This window comes from Passer montanus, unplaced genomic scaffold (genome assembly GCF_014805655.1).
Source record: "Passer montanus isolate IOZ18808 unplaced genomic scaffold, ASM1480565v1 scaffold30, whole genome shotgun sequence".
NCBI classification, from domain to species: Eukaryota; Metazoa; Chordata; class Aves; order Passeriformes; family Passeridae; genus Passer; species Passer montanus.
Window position 1 is genome coordinate 4155399 of NW_024367708.1, and position 17525 is coordinate 4172923.

Here is a 17525-nt window from a genome sequence, read left to right on the forward strand (position 1 = left end):
CTATCAATTTAAACATCATATTTCAGCAGAAAATTCATTTCAAAGGGAACAAGTAGAATCACAAACCATCTATAACGCCCAGTAATGTAAGACAAAATATTTTATTACCATTTAATTTTATTTTTTTTAACCTGGCCCATTAAAAATTATGAGTATCAGCTTAAAAAAAAACATAACAAACCAAAACCAAAACCAAGCAATCCTGCTTTGTATTAGAAAAATAGGCAGCTCAACTTGCACCAGAATCATGAAATTAGGCTTTACTGGTAGATACAGACACAGAGAAATAACAAAAATCCTATATGTCACCTGTGTTGCAGGAACTGTTCTAACAAGGTAAGAGGGAAAGTTATTAAAAAAAAAAAGAAAAAAAAAAGAACATATGACTTTTCACTTGTATTAGTGTATTAGTCCTTATTATATATTCAATACCACCTGAGGTATTTTCTTCCCCCATGCAGTAAATTACTGTTAAGGAAACAGAAGATAAAATGAATACAAAAAATCCCAGCAGAGGGTATGAAGCCACAGGTTATACCAAATTCTGATACTCATTCCTGTGAAGATGTTGACTGATTTCCTGAAATTAATTAATACGAAAGAATGCTCACAAAAACACTAAGATTGCATTAAATGCATGATGCATTAAAAAATGCATCATGAATCTATTTTATGCAACAAGCATTAATTTACAGGCCACTAAATCTCAAGCATTTTTCCAATGCTTTCAAACTGTCCCTGCTCATGCAAGAAAGTATTCAGCAATCCAGTTTCCTACCTAAGATGTCAACTGATTCTTTTATAGCACTTCCAAATATATTTTGCATATGCTTGGTTTAAAAGATACATGTAGGCTATTGAAAGCAACAGTAGTTGCCTTCTTGAAGTTACACATATGGGTTGAAACCATAGCACTGTTATTTTAATGTAAATAACTAAGTCCTACAGGTGACCTTGTCCAACAAAAAAAGGTTTTTACAGCAGCCCAAGAGACTGGAAACAAATTATATGCTTCATAAAGACAGATAACATTGCCATCCATTACAACATGATACAAAACAAATTAAAGTATTAAGTTTATATTTTTACTACATTTGGAAAAAGAATAATTCAAAAATAATAGCTTTAGCAATGTTTCTTTTTAAGGAAGGTTCAAACTATCAATAAGCCCTGACTAGATTTATCACAAACCTATACAAACTGCACAAAACTATACAAATTGCTCAAAACTGTAACATATTGTTTGTACCTCTCTTAAAAATATAGTATCTAATACCAAAAAATGGGGGTTTTTTGTGTTGCATATATTAAATCATGATCCAGCTATTAAAAAAAAATCATTAATAAGGATGAGAACAACATGAAATCAAGGTTACAAAAGATGTTATTAAATAGTAATGCAACATATTACCTGTTTCCTTTATATTTTGCTTTATATAACTACTTTCTTTTTGATTCCTTACAATCATTTCATGTAAAATGAAAAAGCAAAACATTTCCCAGATATAAAATTCAAAAATAGTTTATATCGTACAACAGTTTGTAAACACAAGCACGTGCTGAGAGACATGTCCCAAACAGCAACTTCTACTCCAAATGTAAAATACCTATTACCTGGTCTCAGTACAGCATGGTTAACAAGTGCTGCAACATGAACATTCAGAGTTATGAACTTCAATCATGGCATCGTAACATTACAAGTATATTTCAGCTGTCAATTATGCTAAAGCATGTGCAGCAGTCCCACGTACTCCCATTCTTCTCCTTCTCCCCATCCAACTCCAGCATGTAACTCTTGTTATTTTGTCAGTCAGGTAATCTGTATGCACACCTACTGTGCCCTCTCATTCAGTCATACAATCTAAGGAACAAAATGAATGTAAAAAAAAAATACGTCTTAACAGCTAAGGTGCACCTTCTTCGGTATATTTAGTATCACATAAAATTAAAATGTGAATAAAAAAATTAGTCTGAAAGCTTTGCTTGAACTCAAGGTTGTTTCAGATCAAAAGGGATTTAGACATAATTTAGCCATTTGGGCAATTCGGAGATTAATTCTATAAATTATAAGGATGAATAAAATTTTGTTACCAAAACAACTACTTATTTTAATGGAAAAAAAAAATCCAGTTGGTGGCAAGATGCACCAGCAAATTTTAATTGCACCTGCTCCATTGTTCCCAGACTATGGCTAATTTCAGCCTTTCAATGGCCATAAAATCCCACTGTTCAATATTTGGAACAAAAAATGTATTTCTTTTTCTTACTGAAATAGTTTTCTTCTTCATGATGAAGATGCAAATTATGTGGGAAGCAAAGAAAGTATCTAAAATAAATTAGTTTTGGAGTGAACAGGGTACCTTTAAACAGATAAAGGAACAGAAAGTTATGGTAAGTGTTACCCACACAAGTATTCTCAGGAGTGCACTATAAAAACTTTGGAATATTTTATTGTATCAGAAACATAATTTCATGAACAATAACCCAAAAAAGCTTATATTATTTCAGAAAGTTTCTGCCTATAACTAGTAATGTGTTTTGATACCCATCATTTAGAAGATCTTCCCATTCAATTTGGCAAACTGCATTGTGTGTATTTATCCACCTGCCATAGGAGGATGCTCACCCTAAAAGCAATTATCACAAAACATTGTTTAAAGCAAGGTGAACTAAAATACATTTTGTGATCCATTTCCTCAGTTGCATGCAGTTTCATTAGTTTTGGTGGACATATCCTGAGCTACTGCTCAGGGTCTGTTTGGTTAAATATCCCATCTCTAAAAGAGACCTACAGAAATTCACAGAGGAGAAAGCAAGTTTTCAGTATTTTCAGAGTTATCCCAGCAACCACTAGGACTGACTTAGAGTGGAAAATTCCAAACTGGGATCTAACTGGATGGTCAAAAACTGATCCCTCTTCTGAGGAAATTGAGTCACAGTATTTTTCTACTTAATGCTATGGAAAATATACTATCACCTTTTCTTCTGAAGAAAAAAACAACAAAAAAAAAAACCAACCACCAAACAAACAAAAAAAAGCTTAAAACAGTTCACAGTTATTAACAGTCAATGCTAAGATTCCACATTTTGTAGATTGCAGTTGAATATTCTGCAATGCCTGTGAAATGAAACATCAGCACTTGTTAGGAGATGCCCCAGGCTGAGCACAGTATCACATAAATAAGTAGAACATAGTGGGTTAAGGATAAAGTTATTCCTCAAAGCAAACTGGATTTTATTATTTGAAGTCACAGACATATCTTGATTTGAAATATAAAGATTTTTGGTTTATATTTCAGGATTTTTGAAAATAATTTAAATTATAATGGAAAAAGAAAAATTCTTCCTTAATTCACACTGGAGAAGTTATCTATATATGAATTAACTCTCTAGATCATAATAGCTTTTTGCAGATGACTCTTCAGCTGTATCATTTAAATACGTATTTAGGCAACTAAAAATTTACTGTCAATTCCTATTATGTCAGTCCACATTATGGTGCTGTTACAGCACGCACATTTAAAGATTATTGAAAAAATTACTGTTCATGTGCAGTATATAATTTGCAAAAGGTTAATCACTATTTTAAAACAATGAATGGAATTAACTCATAATGCAAAGCAGATGCCCCAAATGTTATTTTTAAAACAAAACATATTTAACTTATAAAAGAACAAAGAGGATCTAAATCCAGTCCTGTTGCTTAAAACCAGACAGGCATCATGGTTGTTTTGGACTCTTGTTTCACTGGCTCATACAATTTAGATAAAACTCTGTAGTTTCTAACTACTCTCTGCTATCCTACAGCCATTAATGAATTTTTACAGCTAAACTTGTAAAGCTCCTCCATGACTAGGCAACACTGGCAATGGTGAAAAAGAGATTTACTTGTACCAGACCAGCAGGGATTAGTAGTAACAATTTAATGTATCAATTAGGTAGTTCAAAAGGAAAATATTAAAATTCAATGCAGTGTATGAAAATTCTCTACTTTGTATGCAATTCACTTTAGATGGCCAGTCACAAAGATGGGCAAAAACAGACATCTGAAATTATCTAGGAACAGGGGAAAACAGAAGAAATAATATATGGTGGTACAACAAGATTAGTGTTTCCAACAAGTATTCGGAACCCACTCTGGATTACAGAATATCAAGCAGGACAATTTGTAAATAAGAGTGCTTTGAGTGCATTTTGGTTTACAACGCTGAGGAGGGGCAGAGAAGAAGCCCTGGGTGGGCACAGCAGCCTCCCAACACAGCCCACAGGGATACACTGTGGAGCACTTGCTCCATGTGCCCAGGGGGCTCAGCAATCCCAGGCAGGGGCCTGTGGCTCTCGAAAGAGCCTGGCAGCCTGAGACTGAACTGAGCCTTTGAGCAGAGATGGCAGGGGTCTGCGGAAATAACAAAGCTACCCATATATCCTATTCTTGTAAGTAAAGTTGATACTGACCTGATAATAAAACTATGCTTTTTTACATAAACTACATCTGCCAAGAAAAGATTTCTTAATTTAAAACCACAAAAAAACTACACAAAACTTTACGAATATTCATAGCTATAAAATAAAGGAGGAGGTACTGAAATTGAATTCTTGAGGAAGATTACGTAAAGCAATCAGGGAAAAAAATGTCCCCCTGCCCATCACTAGCAGGCCCTCACCTCCCTGCACGGGAACAGCGTCGGCAGCGCTTCTCGACAGGCAGCCAGCTTTCCCAGCGAAGTGTTCCCTTCCAAAGTATCACATACCCTGCTACTGCCAGCGACTCAAGTATCAGATTAAAGGGATAAATAGTTCTGTCCTCTTGCAGTAAGTAGGGGCCAAGGATCTCAGCTTTTAAACTACAATATTTACCATTAAATACATAATGTAAGATAGATATTAAAGTACTGTAATTATGAGTAACTAGAGTATTTTATTTTGTTTAAGTCTAAGGAAACCACTTCCAAACCTTTTACTCCTTCTTCATAGTTACTACAATTTATCTTCTGGCCTTCCAGAAGGCATCTTTGCTTGTAAAGCCTTCCACCTTTCTGCTGATTATATTTTAATAATCTGTGGCAAGAAGGAAGGTCATCAACATAAACCACAGGTACTATATATTTGACATTCCTTCCAGCTGCACTTGCTGACCTGTTCATTTAAAGTATCTGTGATCTGTACTAACCTATCTGGGTGAGAGACTCCTTTAATTAATACAAACAGGAAAAAAAAAAAAGCTATGCAAGTGTGCAGTATTCAGTAAACAAGGACATGCTATGTTCACATAATTTGAGAGAAACAGAAGCTGGAAAAGAAGGACTGAATAACTGCCGTGTAAGATGGGCTTTGAAGAGAATTGTTTCATGCTCAGCATCTTTCCCCTTTACATTTAAAAATCAATTAGGTTGTTTTCCAAAAACTGTAAATAGCTTCCAAAGGCTGCAAATAATTCCCCACTTTAAGTATGAATGTCAATGAACTCATTCAAAATCATCTTCAAATGTCAGAAAAGATTAACATGTCCTGGTCACAGAAGGGAGGTCAGAAGAAAGCGCACGCTTTTAGCCTTTACTCGGGTGGGCACGATCCAAAGCCAGCCTGAATCTATGGGAAAACTCTAGAAAGGGACCCAGCATGGCAAAATTCCACAACAAGTGCTCAAAACACAAGAGACCAGAAACAATCTGAGATCAATAGCTTCCAGGTCATTAATCCTAGGCAGGTGACATCCAGTGCACAGTTCGCTACTCTCTTTCACCCACACATTCAAGAAACCTGACTCGATTGGCATCTAGTAGCTCTAAATATTTTCCATGTTTTGCCTTTATCCTTCCCCTATTTGTTTGGCATATGGCTTTCTAGCATCCCATTAATGTCAAACCGTTTAATCGGAATGTAAGCTAAATGCACAGTTTGCTATTTCCTGGATTTCTGTTTGGCAGCCAATGCTTTTTATGAGGAAAATAAAAGCAAAGGTCAGTATGACCAGAAAAGAAAAGTCATCTTCCATAACGGAAGCTTATTTTTCCAGTGAACTGATACACAAGCCTAATTTAGAAAAAGGTCCTTTAGTATCATGTTATTATTAGTAGTATCACAAATAAACACAGAAACCAATTCACTTTACAGACCTCCACATTAAGCATTCAATAGAAAATCCCTTGGTGTTTTATTGATTTTTGTTTTATTGATTTTTTAAATAGCAATATCACAGTTAAAATGTATCATTTTGGTGAAACACATCTAAAACTTTTCCGTCTCGAAATAAGTTATTACAAATTATTTCCACAGCAACTGGCAACTAACGATTCAATCCATTTAAAGAACAACAAAGTAATGGCTTTATTTGGATGCCTTTTTTGATTAAATCACATATTAACCTTGATGAAGCTTTCCAAAAAGGGATTAGCGTACTCAAGTGCATCAGCTGATTATGAGACAAATATAACAGTGATAAGATGCTGGTTCAAAATTTTTCAATCTGATGAGTACAACAATTTAGCCGCTAGGATGGAGTTGGCTCTTCCAGTTTCCATCTCAACAGTAAAGTGTCCACCCAGGATACAAAAAGACATCACCCAGCTAAAGTATGCAGTAACTGAGAGTTAGGAAAGGTCGCTTAAATCACCAAACTGAGTAGACCAAAATAGTCTGCATAATTACTGTAATGTCAGAAATAATTTAAAATAATTCGTAAAGAAAGAAGAATTAAATGTATTAGAGGGGAAATCCAGAAAGCAAATACAGATTTATCTTCCCATTTTGACCAAAACTCACTGACCCACTTTGCTTTATTCGTCTATACTGTAATAATACATTTTGCATACCTATTGTATATCCTTTCCATTAATTTATTTGCTTAATGGATGTATAAGTAAGTCTACTACAATTACGCTTTTTAAGGGTCAAATCCTACTCACTTCTGAACCCACTACTGTAATTTCTACTACACTGGATGATAACACAGCAGACCTCAGGAACAGCTGAAACACAGCCGATTCTGTGCTGTTGACATAATCAAGCCATGTTACAATCAGGCTGCCAAACCCCTTTATAACCCTGCCAAGTCCAGGAATTGGTGTCTCCATAAGCCCCCAACCACCCCCGATAAAAAAGAAAGTTTCTGTATTTCTTAATTCTACATGTTCAAATTAAAATTCACACGGTTATGACTGTGGCAAAGTAAAACTTCCATGAGTTTATTTTAAGGACCAAATCTTGGAACTCTTACAGAGTTGTTGCAAGTTACACACCACACGGGCACACACACACACACACACACACAAAAACCCCAACCCAACAATTGTCTAAGAGCAGCTATTAATATTCATGTTGATTCCACATGAAACAACAGCAGAGTTACCCGAGCAGCTACAGTTATGTCAGCGCTTGGAAGTTATTCCAGGCTGTTTTGTCCTGCTGCCCTGAATATTCAGGAACTTCAACAATCCATCCAGCAACTGCTACCGCAGAGTAAGTGCTCTGCTTCGCCTGGCTCTATGCTAATGACTGCCAGGCACCCTCTGCTGAATCGGGGGGGGATGAAGGGAAGGAGGAGGGGATGTCACACGCCCCGCCATTGGGGACGGGACGGGCAGGAGCACGGCATCGCGTGGGGTTAATTTCCCCACGTGTTGGTTGTTGCTGCACCTTGAAATCTGACAATAGGAAAGTGAAACGAGCCCGGTCTGTTTGTTTGGGTGTATTGAAAGTAGCATCGGGACTTTGTCCACGACCTCCTTCCTCCGTGGGAAGTTCCCGCCGCCCCTCCAGCGCGGCACAGCCCGAGCCCCCCGCCCCTGCCTGAGGCAGGGCAGAGCCCCCGGGAACTGGAGGCGCTTCCGACCGCTCTGATCTCGGGGTCACGGCAGTTATGCGATCCCTTCTCCTTAGCGAGCAGATTCAGCCCTGTAACCTACAGATTGAGAGATAACAGCCCCACGCTTTCGCCCTCCATTGCAAAGGCGGCTGCTATTGCATCAGGAATTTCCTCTTTTGCCTGCTCCTTCTATCCCCCCGACACTCCTCCCCGGCTGTGGCAAGTTTGGGGCTCGCCTCCCCCCCCGCGCTCTCCCCGGCCCTCGGGATGCGGGACAGCCCCGCACCGTCCGCAGCCGCAGCGCTGCTCGGCGCCGTCCCCGCCACCGCGCCCGCGTTACTCTGCGCGGCAGCAGGATCCAGCCTTGCCAAACCCCCGCCGCGCTCCCGCTGCCCCCCGTCTCCTCCTCGGCTGGTGAGGGCCTGGAGCTGCTCGCACCTGCTCCTCGGGGACCGACACCCCCACCCCACCACCCACCGAGGAAGCAGCCCAGCCCGGCCGCCTGGCACCTCTCCCCACTACCCCAAAGAAAAGCTGCCTCCACCTCCTCCTCCTCCTCGCCGTCTTCCCGCCCTGCCTTCACCTCCCCCGTTCGCCATGTGGCAACTGCCTTACAGCCCTACACAAAAAGTGCACGTGCCCCCTCGGATGTGTGACAGCAGCTGATGGCCAAGCGGCCTCCATCGCTCCGAACGGGCCCGGCGCCCCATCCCAGTTAACGCGACACCCCAGTGCCTGTGTCGCCGTCCCCCCATCAGGACCGCTCCCCGCCCACTCCCGTGCACCCTTCGGGCGGCTTTTTCCCAGGGTTGCCCGCTTTAAAGATACATCCAAGGATAAACTTCAGCTGGAGGTTCGGTCAGGAAGCACTTTCTGGCCCCTTCCCACCCTCGCCGGCCCTCCGCTCCCGCGCTGCGCTGCCCGCGGCCACCCCTACCCCCGGCACGCCTCGGCCCGGGGGGCAGGGATGGGGACAATGACAGGGCGACACTTGCAAGGCGCAGCGGGAGGGGGGCACGAACACGGCTTCCCCTTCCCCCCTCTGTCCCTCCGTCCCACCAAGGAGCAGCGCCGCTGGCTGCGGAGAAGGCCGGCTGGGTGCCGGGGCAGCGCGGAGGGGGCAGCGGGAAGCGGCGCAGCGCTCGCCCGGACCGCACCGCGCGGGGGTGGGACGGGGGCGGCGGCGGCGGGGGGGCCGGCGGGGCGCGCGTGTGCCTTGCGGCGCTTACCTGGCGTTGGTGCAGTCATTGTACAGGGTCTCGAAATCCTTCCTGGAGATGAGTTTGCAGCGGTTGACCCCGGGCTGGATGGCCCCCAGCCCCCTCAGGATGCGGACCTGCTCCACGTTGCAGACCACGGGCGTGATCTCGAGCCGCTTCAGCTTGGTGTAGACCGTGTGCAAGCCCCCCACCAAGTGCTTCAGGAAGAGGTCGAAAGCCTGGGGCAGGCAGATGAGTTCGCAGCCTTCCACGGTGAAGGAGGCCACTTTGGCCCCCCTCAGATCCACCATCTTGCACTCGTTATTCTGGGGGGTGTTCTCCACCGGGGACGGGGTCGAGTACACGGGCTTGCCGGGCAGGCTGCCGGCCGCGCTGGCCGCGCTGGCATTGGGAGTGGAGGTGCCGCCGCTGCCGCCGCCGCTGCTGCTGCTGCCGCCGCCGCCGCCGGTGCCCAGGCTGGGGCTGCCGCCGCCGCTGCCGTTACCGCCGCCGCCGGTGGTGGTGGAGGTGACTGTGGCCGCCGCCGCCGCCGCTGCGATGGGCTCCGGCCGGAATAGGTTTGTCCCCGAAGCGGCCGGCGGGGGAGCGATGGACGGAGACGGAGAGGAGGTGGCCGACGACGAGGTGGCCGACGACGAGGTGGTGGTGGTGGTGGTGCAGGCGGCAGAAGTTGAGACCGGAGGCTGAGGGGGGACCAGCTGGGTCGGAGGGATCAAAGCAGCCGGTACGGCCATGGTCACATATACGGCGGAGGGGGCAGGGGGAGGGGGGAAAGTTCCCACACACACACGCAGGGGAAAGGGGAAAAATTAAAAAAATTATTTAAAAAAAAAAAAAAAAGAGGAAAGGAGAGAAGGGAGGAGGGGGGAGAAGAAGGGGGGGATAACCCCAGATCAGGTGCTGCGGCGAGCGAGAGAGCAGGGGGCAGAGTGAGAGAGAGAACGCACAAAGTGTCCCGCAAGTGGGGACGGAGGAGGAGGAGGAGGAGGAGAAGTCCGCTCCGGGCGGCGGGGCTGGGGCCGAGGGGAGGGGGAGGGCAGTTTCTTTTTGTGGTCCTTGCTCTAGCACCACGTTAAAGACGAAGGTGAAAAGGAGGAGGTTTGAAGGACTTCGGTTCTCTCTGGCAAGTACATTGATCAAAGATTGAGAGGGGAATGACAGAGAGAAAATGAGCGGGGAAGTGCTGGCTGCTGCCGCCGCCGCCGCCGCTCGCTCGCTGGACGAGTTGTTGTTGTCACACGGTGCGGAGGGGAGGAGCTCCGGCAACTTGAAATACCCTTTGAAGCAGCAAAAGGCTCACTCACTAGTATTAACCCAAATTATCCAACCAGGAACCCGGAGCAGGAAAACAGCGAAAGAGGGAGAGAAGTCCCTCTCCCCCCTCCTTCAGGAACCGTTAGATTACATGTTTCATATTTCACCCCACCAGAGATGAGATGTAATTTTCCCAGCCCTTTTCAACAGTCGCTTGTCAACACAGTTTGTGGAGAAACACGAGCGTCTCCAGCGATCCCCCAAAGCCGGGCGGGAGCGGGGGAGCCGGGGCGGGCGCTGGGCACCGCACACCTTGCCGGGGCAGACAAAAGCAGAAACCTCCGGACGGGGCTGTTGCTCTTGCTGCTGCTGTGGCTCTCCCGGGACCACAGACGCTCCTCCCGCCGGGGTGGGAGTTGCTGCCGAGGGTCCCCTTTGTTGCGCGGCGGGCGGCGGCGGCTGCGCGGGCAGCCGCACGCGGCAGCATCCGCGGAGCGCTTCCCTGCGGCGGCCGCGGAGCGCAGGGGACGAGGCACTAGGGCTCAGGCCGCCGAGACGCCGCGCCGAGCGGGCTGCGGCGGCACAGAAGTAACTTGGGAGAGGGGCAGGCGGGCGGCCCGCGCAGGTCCCGCCGCGCAACAGGTGCCGGCGGCGCGCAGCGGGCGCGCAGCCCCGGCGGCTGGAGCGCCGGGCTCCGTCGGGAAAGCCCGGGGCTGCGTTCTGCGTGTCTTGAGGGCACTTCGCACTGTGAAAGGGGTAAAGAAATGGCCACTGGTACAGATGGGGGGGTCTGCAAAATCAGGGGTCGGTGCGTGCGTAGTTCTTCCTGTTTCAGAATCCACCCTGTGTGCACTTAATTGCGATGCATGTATGTGCCCATAGCCTTTTTTTTTTCCCTGTGATACTATTACATGAGACATGACTCACGGGATGACACATCTGTAGAGTGGATAATCTCAACTGTATTAATTTGGTGCAGGGGAATTTCCACAGTATCAGACATAAACTATTCTCATACGATCTGCTTGCTTATTGTACTTTAAGTTTAATTTACGGGAATTTGTTCTAGTGCCACTTAAGACAACTTTTGCTTGTGAAATTTATGCTATCCTGCACTAAAATCTTTAAAATTGCAAATAAAACCATGAAAACATAGAGTAATATTTTACTTTAAAGTTTTGTGTACCCATAATTGTGCAGAACACTTATTTAAGCTAATTTTGGGTGGGGTTTTTTGAGAATGTTTGTCTGGAGGAGCTTATACAAGTTGAGTTCCAGTGGTGGGATCTAGTGTTGCATAAAACTTGTAATTTCAAAACCTAAATACACTGCCTCTTCCTTTCTTTCCCTTGTAGAAAGCCAGCTCTGTCCATATTTTCTTTTCCTCGCCTGTTCTTTTGCATGTCACCTTTTCTCACACCTTGTGAAGACAGAACAGCTCCATAAGAAGATCAGGACAGAGCCAGACACGCGTGATATTGCCACTTGGAGATCTGGGTGAACTCTAAATTAGGAAAGCTGCCACTTCATTTGTTCTCTACTTTTCCTACAACATGATTCCTACACCAGCTCTTCTGTTTTTCTATTTGCTTTGTCTTCCCACAGATACATAATTCTCAGGGTCCAAAGGAAAATGTAGTTTAAAAAGGTTTACTACCAGGGGTTTGGGTTAACCTTGATGATATCAATTCAACACTGGGATTAGAAACCTAGAAAGAAAGATTTTTGAAAAAGTTCGAGATTCCTCAAAGCTTCTGGCACGGTAAGTGTTTCTAATTATTATGGGGAGTGTCTCAATTTAATTTAACTCGCACCTATAGTGACACACTCACATAAACCAATAAATCCTGAGGTCATTCTCTGTAAACTTCTCTGGATTGCATTTCTCTTACTTGCTGATGCTTTCGTGTAATGATATTGTTGGGTGTTTTCTTTTTCTCTCTCTGAGTTGATATCAGCAAAACTCAAATTACTGTAACTGATATTTGAAAATTCTCCCTGTGTCAAGTGAAGACTTATGGTGCTGAAATCAATAAGACTGTTTAAAATTCAAAGACCTGCAAATCGTTCTGTTTGTCCTTTGATAGGGCCTGGGCTGATTAAAATGCGACCAAGAAAGCTTAATTGCTGCACTAATTAAGAAGTCTTTAATTTCTTTCCTGGAATATTGTTTGAAGCAGGGTTTCTGTTCTGCTCATGTAGCTGTTCAGGGCAGGTATTCTCTCTCTCTCTCTTCTTTTTTCTTTTTACCATTTTGGTATATTAAAATGTATGTTAAAACAGTAAGATGTATTGACAGTGATTGTAATTTATTGCTTTTAAAAAAAGACTGATATGGAGTTCACTATTTTATTAAATTACAATTTTGAGGGCAGCTGTAAAGGGTAAAATGCAATTACAAAATGCATTGTAGCTGTTGCATTTTAAGGAATTTGAGCACTTGACTGACAGGAGCTAGGCTAGTACACCAGCTCCCTCCCCCATCTTCAGTTATTATTGATAATTAAATATTTAAATTTATTCAGTAAAACACCCCAGAAAAGTGTTTGTCTTCTGAACATGTGTGAAGGAATGGACCGGGAGAGGGGATGCAACAGAAGATAGGCACCTGGTAAGGATGAGTATTACCATGTTAAGTTCATCTACAATTTTTTTTCCCTTGCATTTCTTTGGAGTTTATTTTCCTGAGAAATACCTTTCTGTCTTGTGTCTTGTCTTACCCTTGTATGGTGACCTATTTTGTTCATTGCTTCTGAAGGGGAGAAACTAGATGATTTGACAAAGCTTTCAATAGAGTGATCAATAGAGTAATGTTTTAGGTTTAATCATGCTGCATTATAATTCTTGCAAACAGCTGCCGAGCAGAGATTCTAAGAAATGAGCAAGTGCTGGCAAAGAGAAGGTAAGTTCTGCTTTGCTTTAATCTCAGGTCTCGAGCAGCAATCCCCCTTTGAAGAGCTATCTGCTATTTAGAGGGAAGACTGAGAAAGAGGGAGGGACCTCATACAGAATCCCCCCTGCATCGCTCAGGAAAATAGACTCATAGAAATGTAAGTGTGTGAAAAGGGATCCTTCTTTGCTTCTCTTCCACCAAGACATTTACTAAACATTGACAAACACCATGAATACATTTGAGATTGATGTGAAATGTTGTATCAGTAGTAAGAAACTGGATACTGCAGTGCTGTTTTTCTAATTGTTGTGTTATAGTCAAAGTAGCACAAAACCTTGTCCAATACAAATACAAACTGGATTCCTTTCAGTGACAGGACAAGTAGATAACATGCTTAATAGATACAAAGGGAGATTTGCCATTCCAAGCACGACGTCACGCTAATTATGTTTACTCTAATTGAAAGCAAGGTTTTGGGGAACCTGAAATTACTCATAGGATATTTTTAATAGCTGAATAATAATAAAGTGCAGCAAACGTTGATCACAAACCTTTTGGTCTTTCAAAAATCTATTGGAAAATTAAATGAAAAGTGGAGTTTGGTACAAACAATGCCCCAGGGCAAAAAAACAACTAACACTAGATTTTCCAGTCCAGCCATAACACAAATCAATTTGAGCACACTTCTATGGCCAGACTGCCAGATTGTTATGACTGCTAATTCACTCAATCAAACAGTACATTAGTACACTGGGCACAAACAGCTTTAACAATAGCATGCATTTCTGAGCAGTCCACCATATATCATAAAAAATCCAAAATACATGGCAAGATTGCTTTCACATTCTGTTTACTACAAATTGCATTTGCATATGGTGCCTGCCCAGCAGAAGAAGAAAAAAAAAAGTGGTGGAGGAATGAAAGTGAAGAAACTTCTGGAGCCATTAAAAAATAACTTTTAAAGTCCTTAAAAACGAGATTCTGGGAGCACTTGCTCCTGCTTGCGCTGGTGTTTAATGTGAACCTCTCAGCCGGAGAGCTGACAGCAGAGGCTGGCCATCCCATGCACAGCGCTGGATGGGGAATTGCTGCGGGCTTGGCAGCTCGCACACGCCCTGCCTAGCCCCAACCCGGCACTTCAGCGCTAGAGCGGCTTTTGCCGGCTTTACTCCGCCAGTCAGCTCACTGGCTCCCAGGGTATTCCCCGCCTGAGCAGAGGGGCAGGATTTAGCCCCAGGGAATATGCCTCAATTCTTCCCCTTCATCCCCAGGAGCAATGGGCGTTATCCCCGGGGATGCTAACTGGGGATCCGACCAGGGGCGCGCTGTACTGGGGGATGCGATAACCGACGGCTCGGGAGCCCTCTCGTCCCTTCCCTCCTTCCTCGCCGGCATCCCACACACGAACACACGCACGCCCCACGCACATGCCCACGCACAAGCGCATATATGGAAATTGCAAAAACCAAACGCCAATTAAGCTACTTGCTTATTTACGAATTTTTTTCTCCCCTTAAATCGCTATTCTGACTTCAGAAAAGGCGTTTGGAAGTCAGTAACTAAAACAGCCCTTCTGTCGATCTGAGCCTCTCGGTCACGTTGCTGCTACCAGAGCCACATGGTGAAACGGATCGGGTCGTGGGCTGGCTCGGGATGGATGGATGGAAGGATGGGTGGATGGATGCTTGGATGGATGGATGGAGCAGTGGCTGGGCACTGCCTGCTGACATTCACCTGACAGCTGACAGCCGAGCAGGAGAGCTGCAGCGCGGGGAGGAAATGATAACCAACTTCCCTGCGTGCTTTAAAAGAGGGCTAGGATAGACGGGGGGCCCTCTGTGATGTTTAAGTTAGGCTTGGGCTGTCATTAGAGGTGCTCAGTCCAACGTGCTAATTCACCTACCAACAGGTAGGAAGAGTCGCTCGGAGCAATAATTATGAAGTACAAAGCCCTTGCCATTAAATTATGTTAAAGCGGTGATCTAATCTGAGCTGCCCTTTGCCGTGCCTTCCCCCCTTTACAGAATTAGTTCGCTCAGCCGCTCTATCCCTCGCTCCCAACCCAGGCTAATCGGAGCGCTGGCACCGGGGAGCCGGCCCCGGGTTCAGTGCTCCAGGCTCTCCAGTGCGGTCTCCGCCGGTGCAGGGGCACCGCTCCTCCTGCTCCGTGCCCGGGAGCTGGGGCGAGCGGCTGAATCCTCCTCCCTGCGTGCATCCTCGGCCCCGCCGAGCCCCCGGTGCCGCCGCCGCCCGCGGGGCCGCGGGAGGGGAGGCGGGCGGCGATCGGGCCCCGCGCCCGGCCGGGCGGAGGGCGGCGGCTCGGCTGCCGCTCCGGCGCTAATTGCTTCCCGTAACAATATTAATAACAACGACAGAAAACGCACGTCGCTGCCTTCTTTTTATATAGGAACTGACAGCCTGCGAGACGCAGCCTCTTCTTCCTCATGTCACTTAAGTGAATGGAAAACATTTGGGGGGGAAGGGTGTTGCCTTTATTATACCCATGTTTCAAAAAAGCAGACGAACATTATTGGTTTTTTGGGGTGGGGGTGAGGAAGGATTTTTAAAAGTCCGAGCCCTTGCTTGAAAAGTTTCGGCACAGACCGGAATTTTATAGAGAGTTATAAACTCTGGGTAAAGGGGGATGTTATAAATGGAAGTGCTGACACAACCTTAACTATGGCGTGTAAACGGCTATGCTATAATATCCATTAAGCAGAAAGAAAAATAAGATGGCTGATCAATAATTTATACAAAGAGTACCAACTGCAGACATAATAACTGTAATGTTTGCAAAGCAATCTCTCGCTCTCCAGGCTTAACAGTAAACTAGCGGGGCTGTTAATTTCCAACTCCTACAGGTAAGAGTACAAACAAATTACTTAAACTTGTATTTTGCTCGATATTTTTGCATGCCTCGGTAGGATAAAATACAATTTAATTACGATGCAACTTGGGCTGATTGAGGAGCCTCCCCCTCCCTCCCCCTTTCCTCCTGCTCGCCCGCCTGCTCCTCCGAGGGGACCTTCCTGGGCAAAGCTCCGCCCGAGAGAGAGGAACAGGTCGCTTGGACGGGCGTTGTAAACGGGTGGACTCTTGGGTCACTGTAGTTCGACTTTTGGGTCACTGTAGTTCTTCGGAGAGTTATTCACACACGGAAACAAAACGAAGCCATTTAACTTCAAAAGAAAGTTACAAGGTTTTTCAGTGCCACGAGCTGAAACACAATACCCCCACCGGCCCGATAAGCATCAGCTGTCAGAGGACAATGCACTGGCTTTCCATGCATCAGGCTACCGGGGAAAAAAAAATCTGCTTTAGGGAAAACCACTGCTTCTTCCACTGTCGTAAACGAGAGTAGGCAAGCGACTGATCTCTTCATTGGCGTTGGGAGCGTTATCTCCCATTTCTGTCTACTGTATTTATGTAGCAAAACAGAGGAACAAAGTCAGAAAGTTGCTAAGTAGAGTCCTGTAACGTGCCCAGGTGTTTTTTTTTTTATTGCATGTCTCTTGCAATAGTACCAAAGACCACTTCTTTGTGAAATAACAAGAGATAAATGTGTCAATGGTTTTGGTTTTTTTTATGTCTCTTGCAATAGTACCAAAGACATCACTTCTTTGTGAAATAACAAGAGATAAATGTGTCAATGGAGGACTTTTTTTTTTTTTTTAATTCTCTCCCCCATGCCAGCCTAGACAAAAAAAAAAAAAGTTATGTTGCCAGCCGCTGAAAAATAGTCCCATATTTAACTTGGCGTGCACAGCTCTGCGACAGCTTTCAGCTGTCCTTCTTTGGGACGTCACGGGTGTTTTGTGTAGTAAAAACAGAAAAGTAAAGCAAAAGACACCTTATTTCTGAGCCCTGAGCTGTGATGTAGGGAGGCTGCTCTGCGGGGTAAGGGAGGCTGTAATTGCCTGTATTGCTCGTGCTTGCTTGCCAGTGACCTCTCCCAGTTCAGCTTCAATAAAGTAAAATAGCACAAATGACAGCTGTCTGTACACTCCGCACGCAGATTAGTCCTGTATATGGTAGCAATAGCTGCCCCGCCCCGGCTGCCCCAGCCCGGCTGGGTGCAGTGTGGAATATCGCAGTGTGGTCCATGGCGGTGTGGAATAGCGGAGTGTGGAATACCGCGGTGCGGACCATCGCCGCTCCGGGGAGCGGAGCAGAAGGCGCAGCGCCCACTAGTGCCCGCGAGCGGGGGCCGCGCTCCCTCCGCGCCCGCGGGGAGACGTCCGCCGGGACAAGGCAGCGTGCGCGGAACTGCGCGGTGTGGTGCGGACAAAAGAAGGTTTAAGCCCATCTGTGACTAAGCGAGGGTTTGTTTCTTCATTGTCTAAGCTTAGAAAAA

General features: G+C 45.2%; 1 protein-coding gene across 1 annotated transcript in view; it reads right to left on the reverse strand.

Moving 5' to 3' along the window:
- DACH1 (dachshund family transcription factor 1) overlaps nucleotides 1–10907 on the reverse strand; it is a 352682-nt gene extending 341775 nt beyond the window's left edge. Inside the window, exon 1 of the mRNA XM_039714612.1 lies at nucleotides 9034–10907. Coding sequence (XP_039570546.1) covers nucleotides 9034–9758 — 725 coding nt within the window. The 5' untranslated portion in view covers nucleotides 9759–10907. The remainder of the gene's footprint in view (nucleotides 1–9033) is intronic.
- Nucleotides 10908–17525: the final 6618 nt, after the last annotated feature.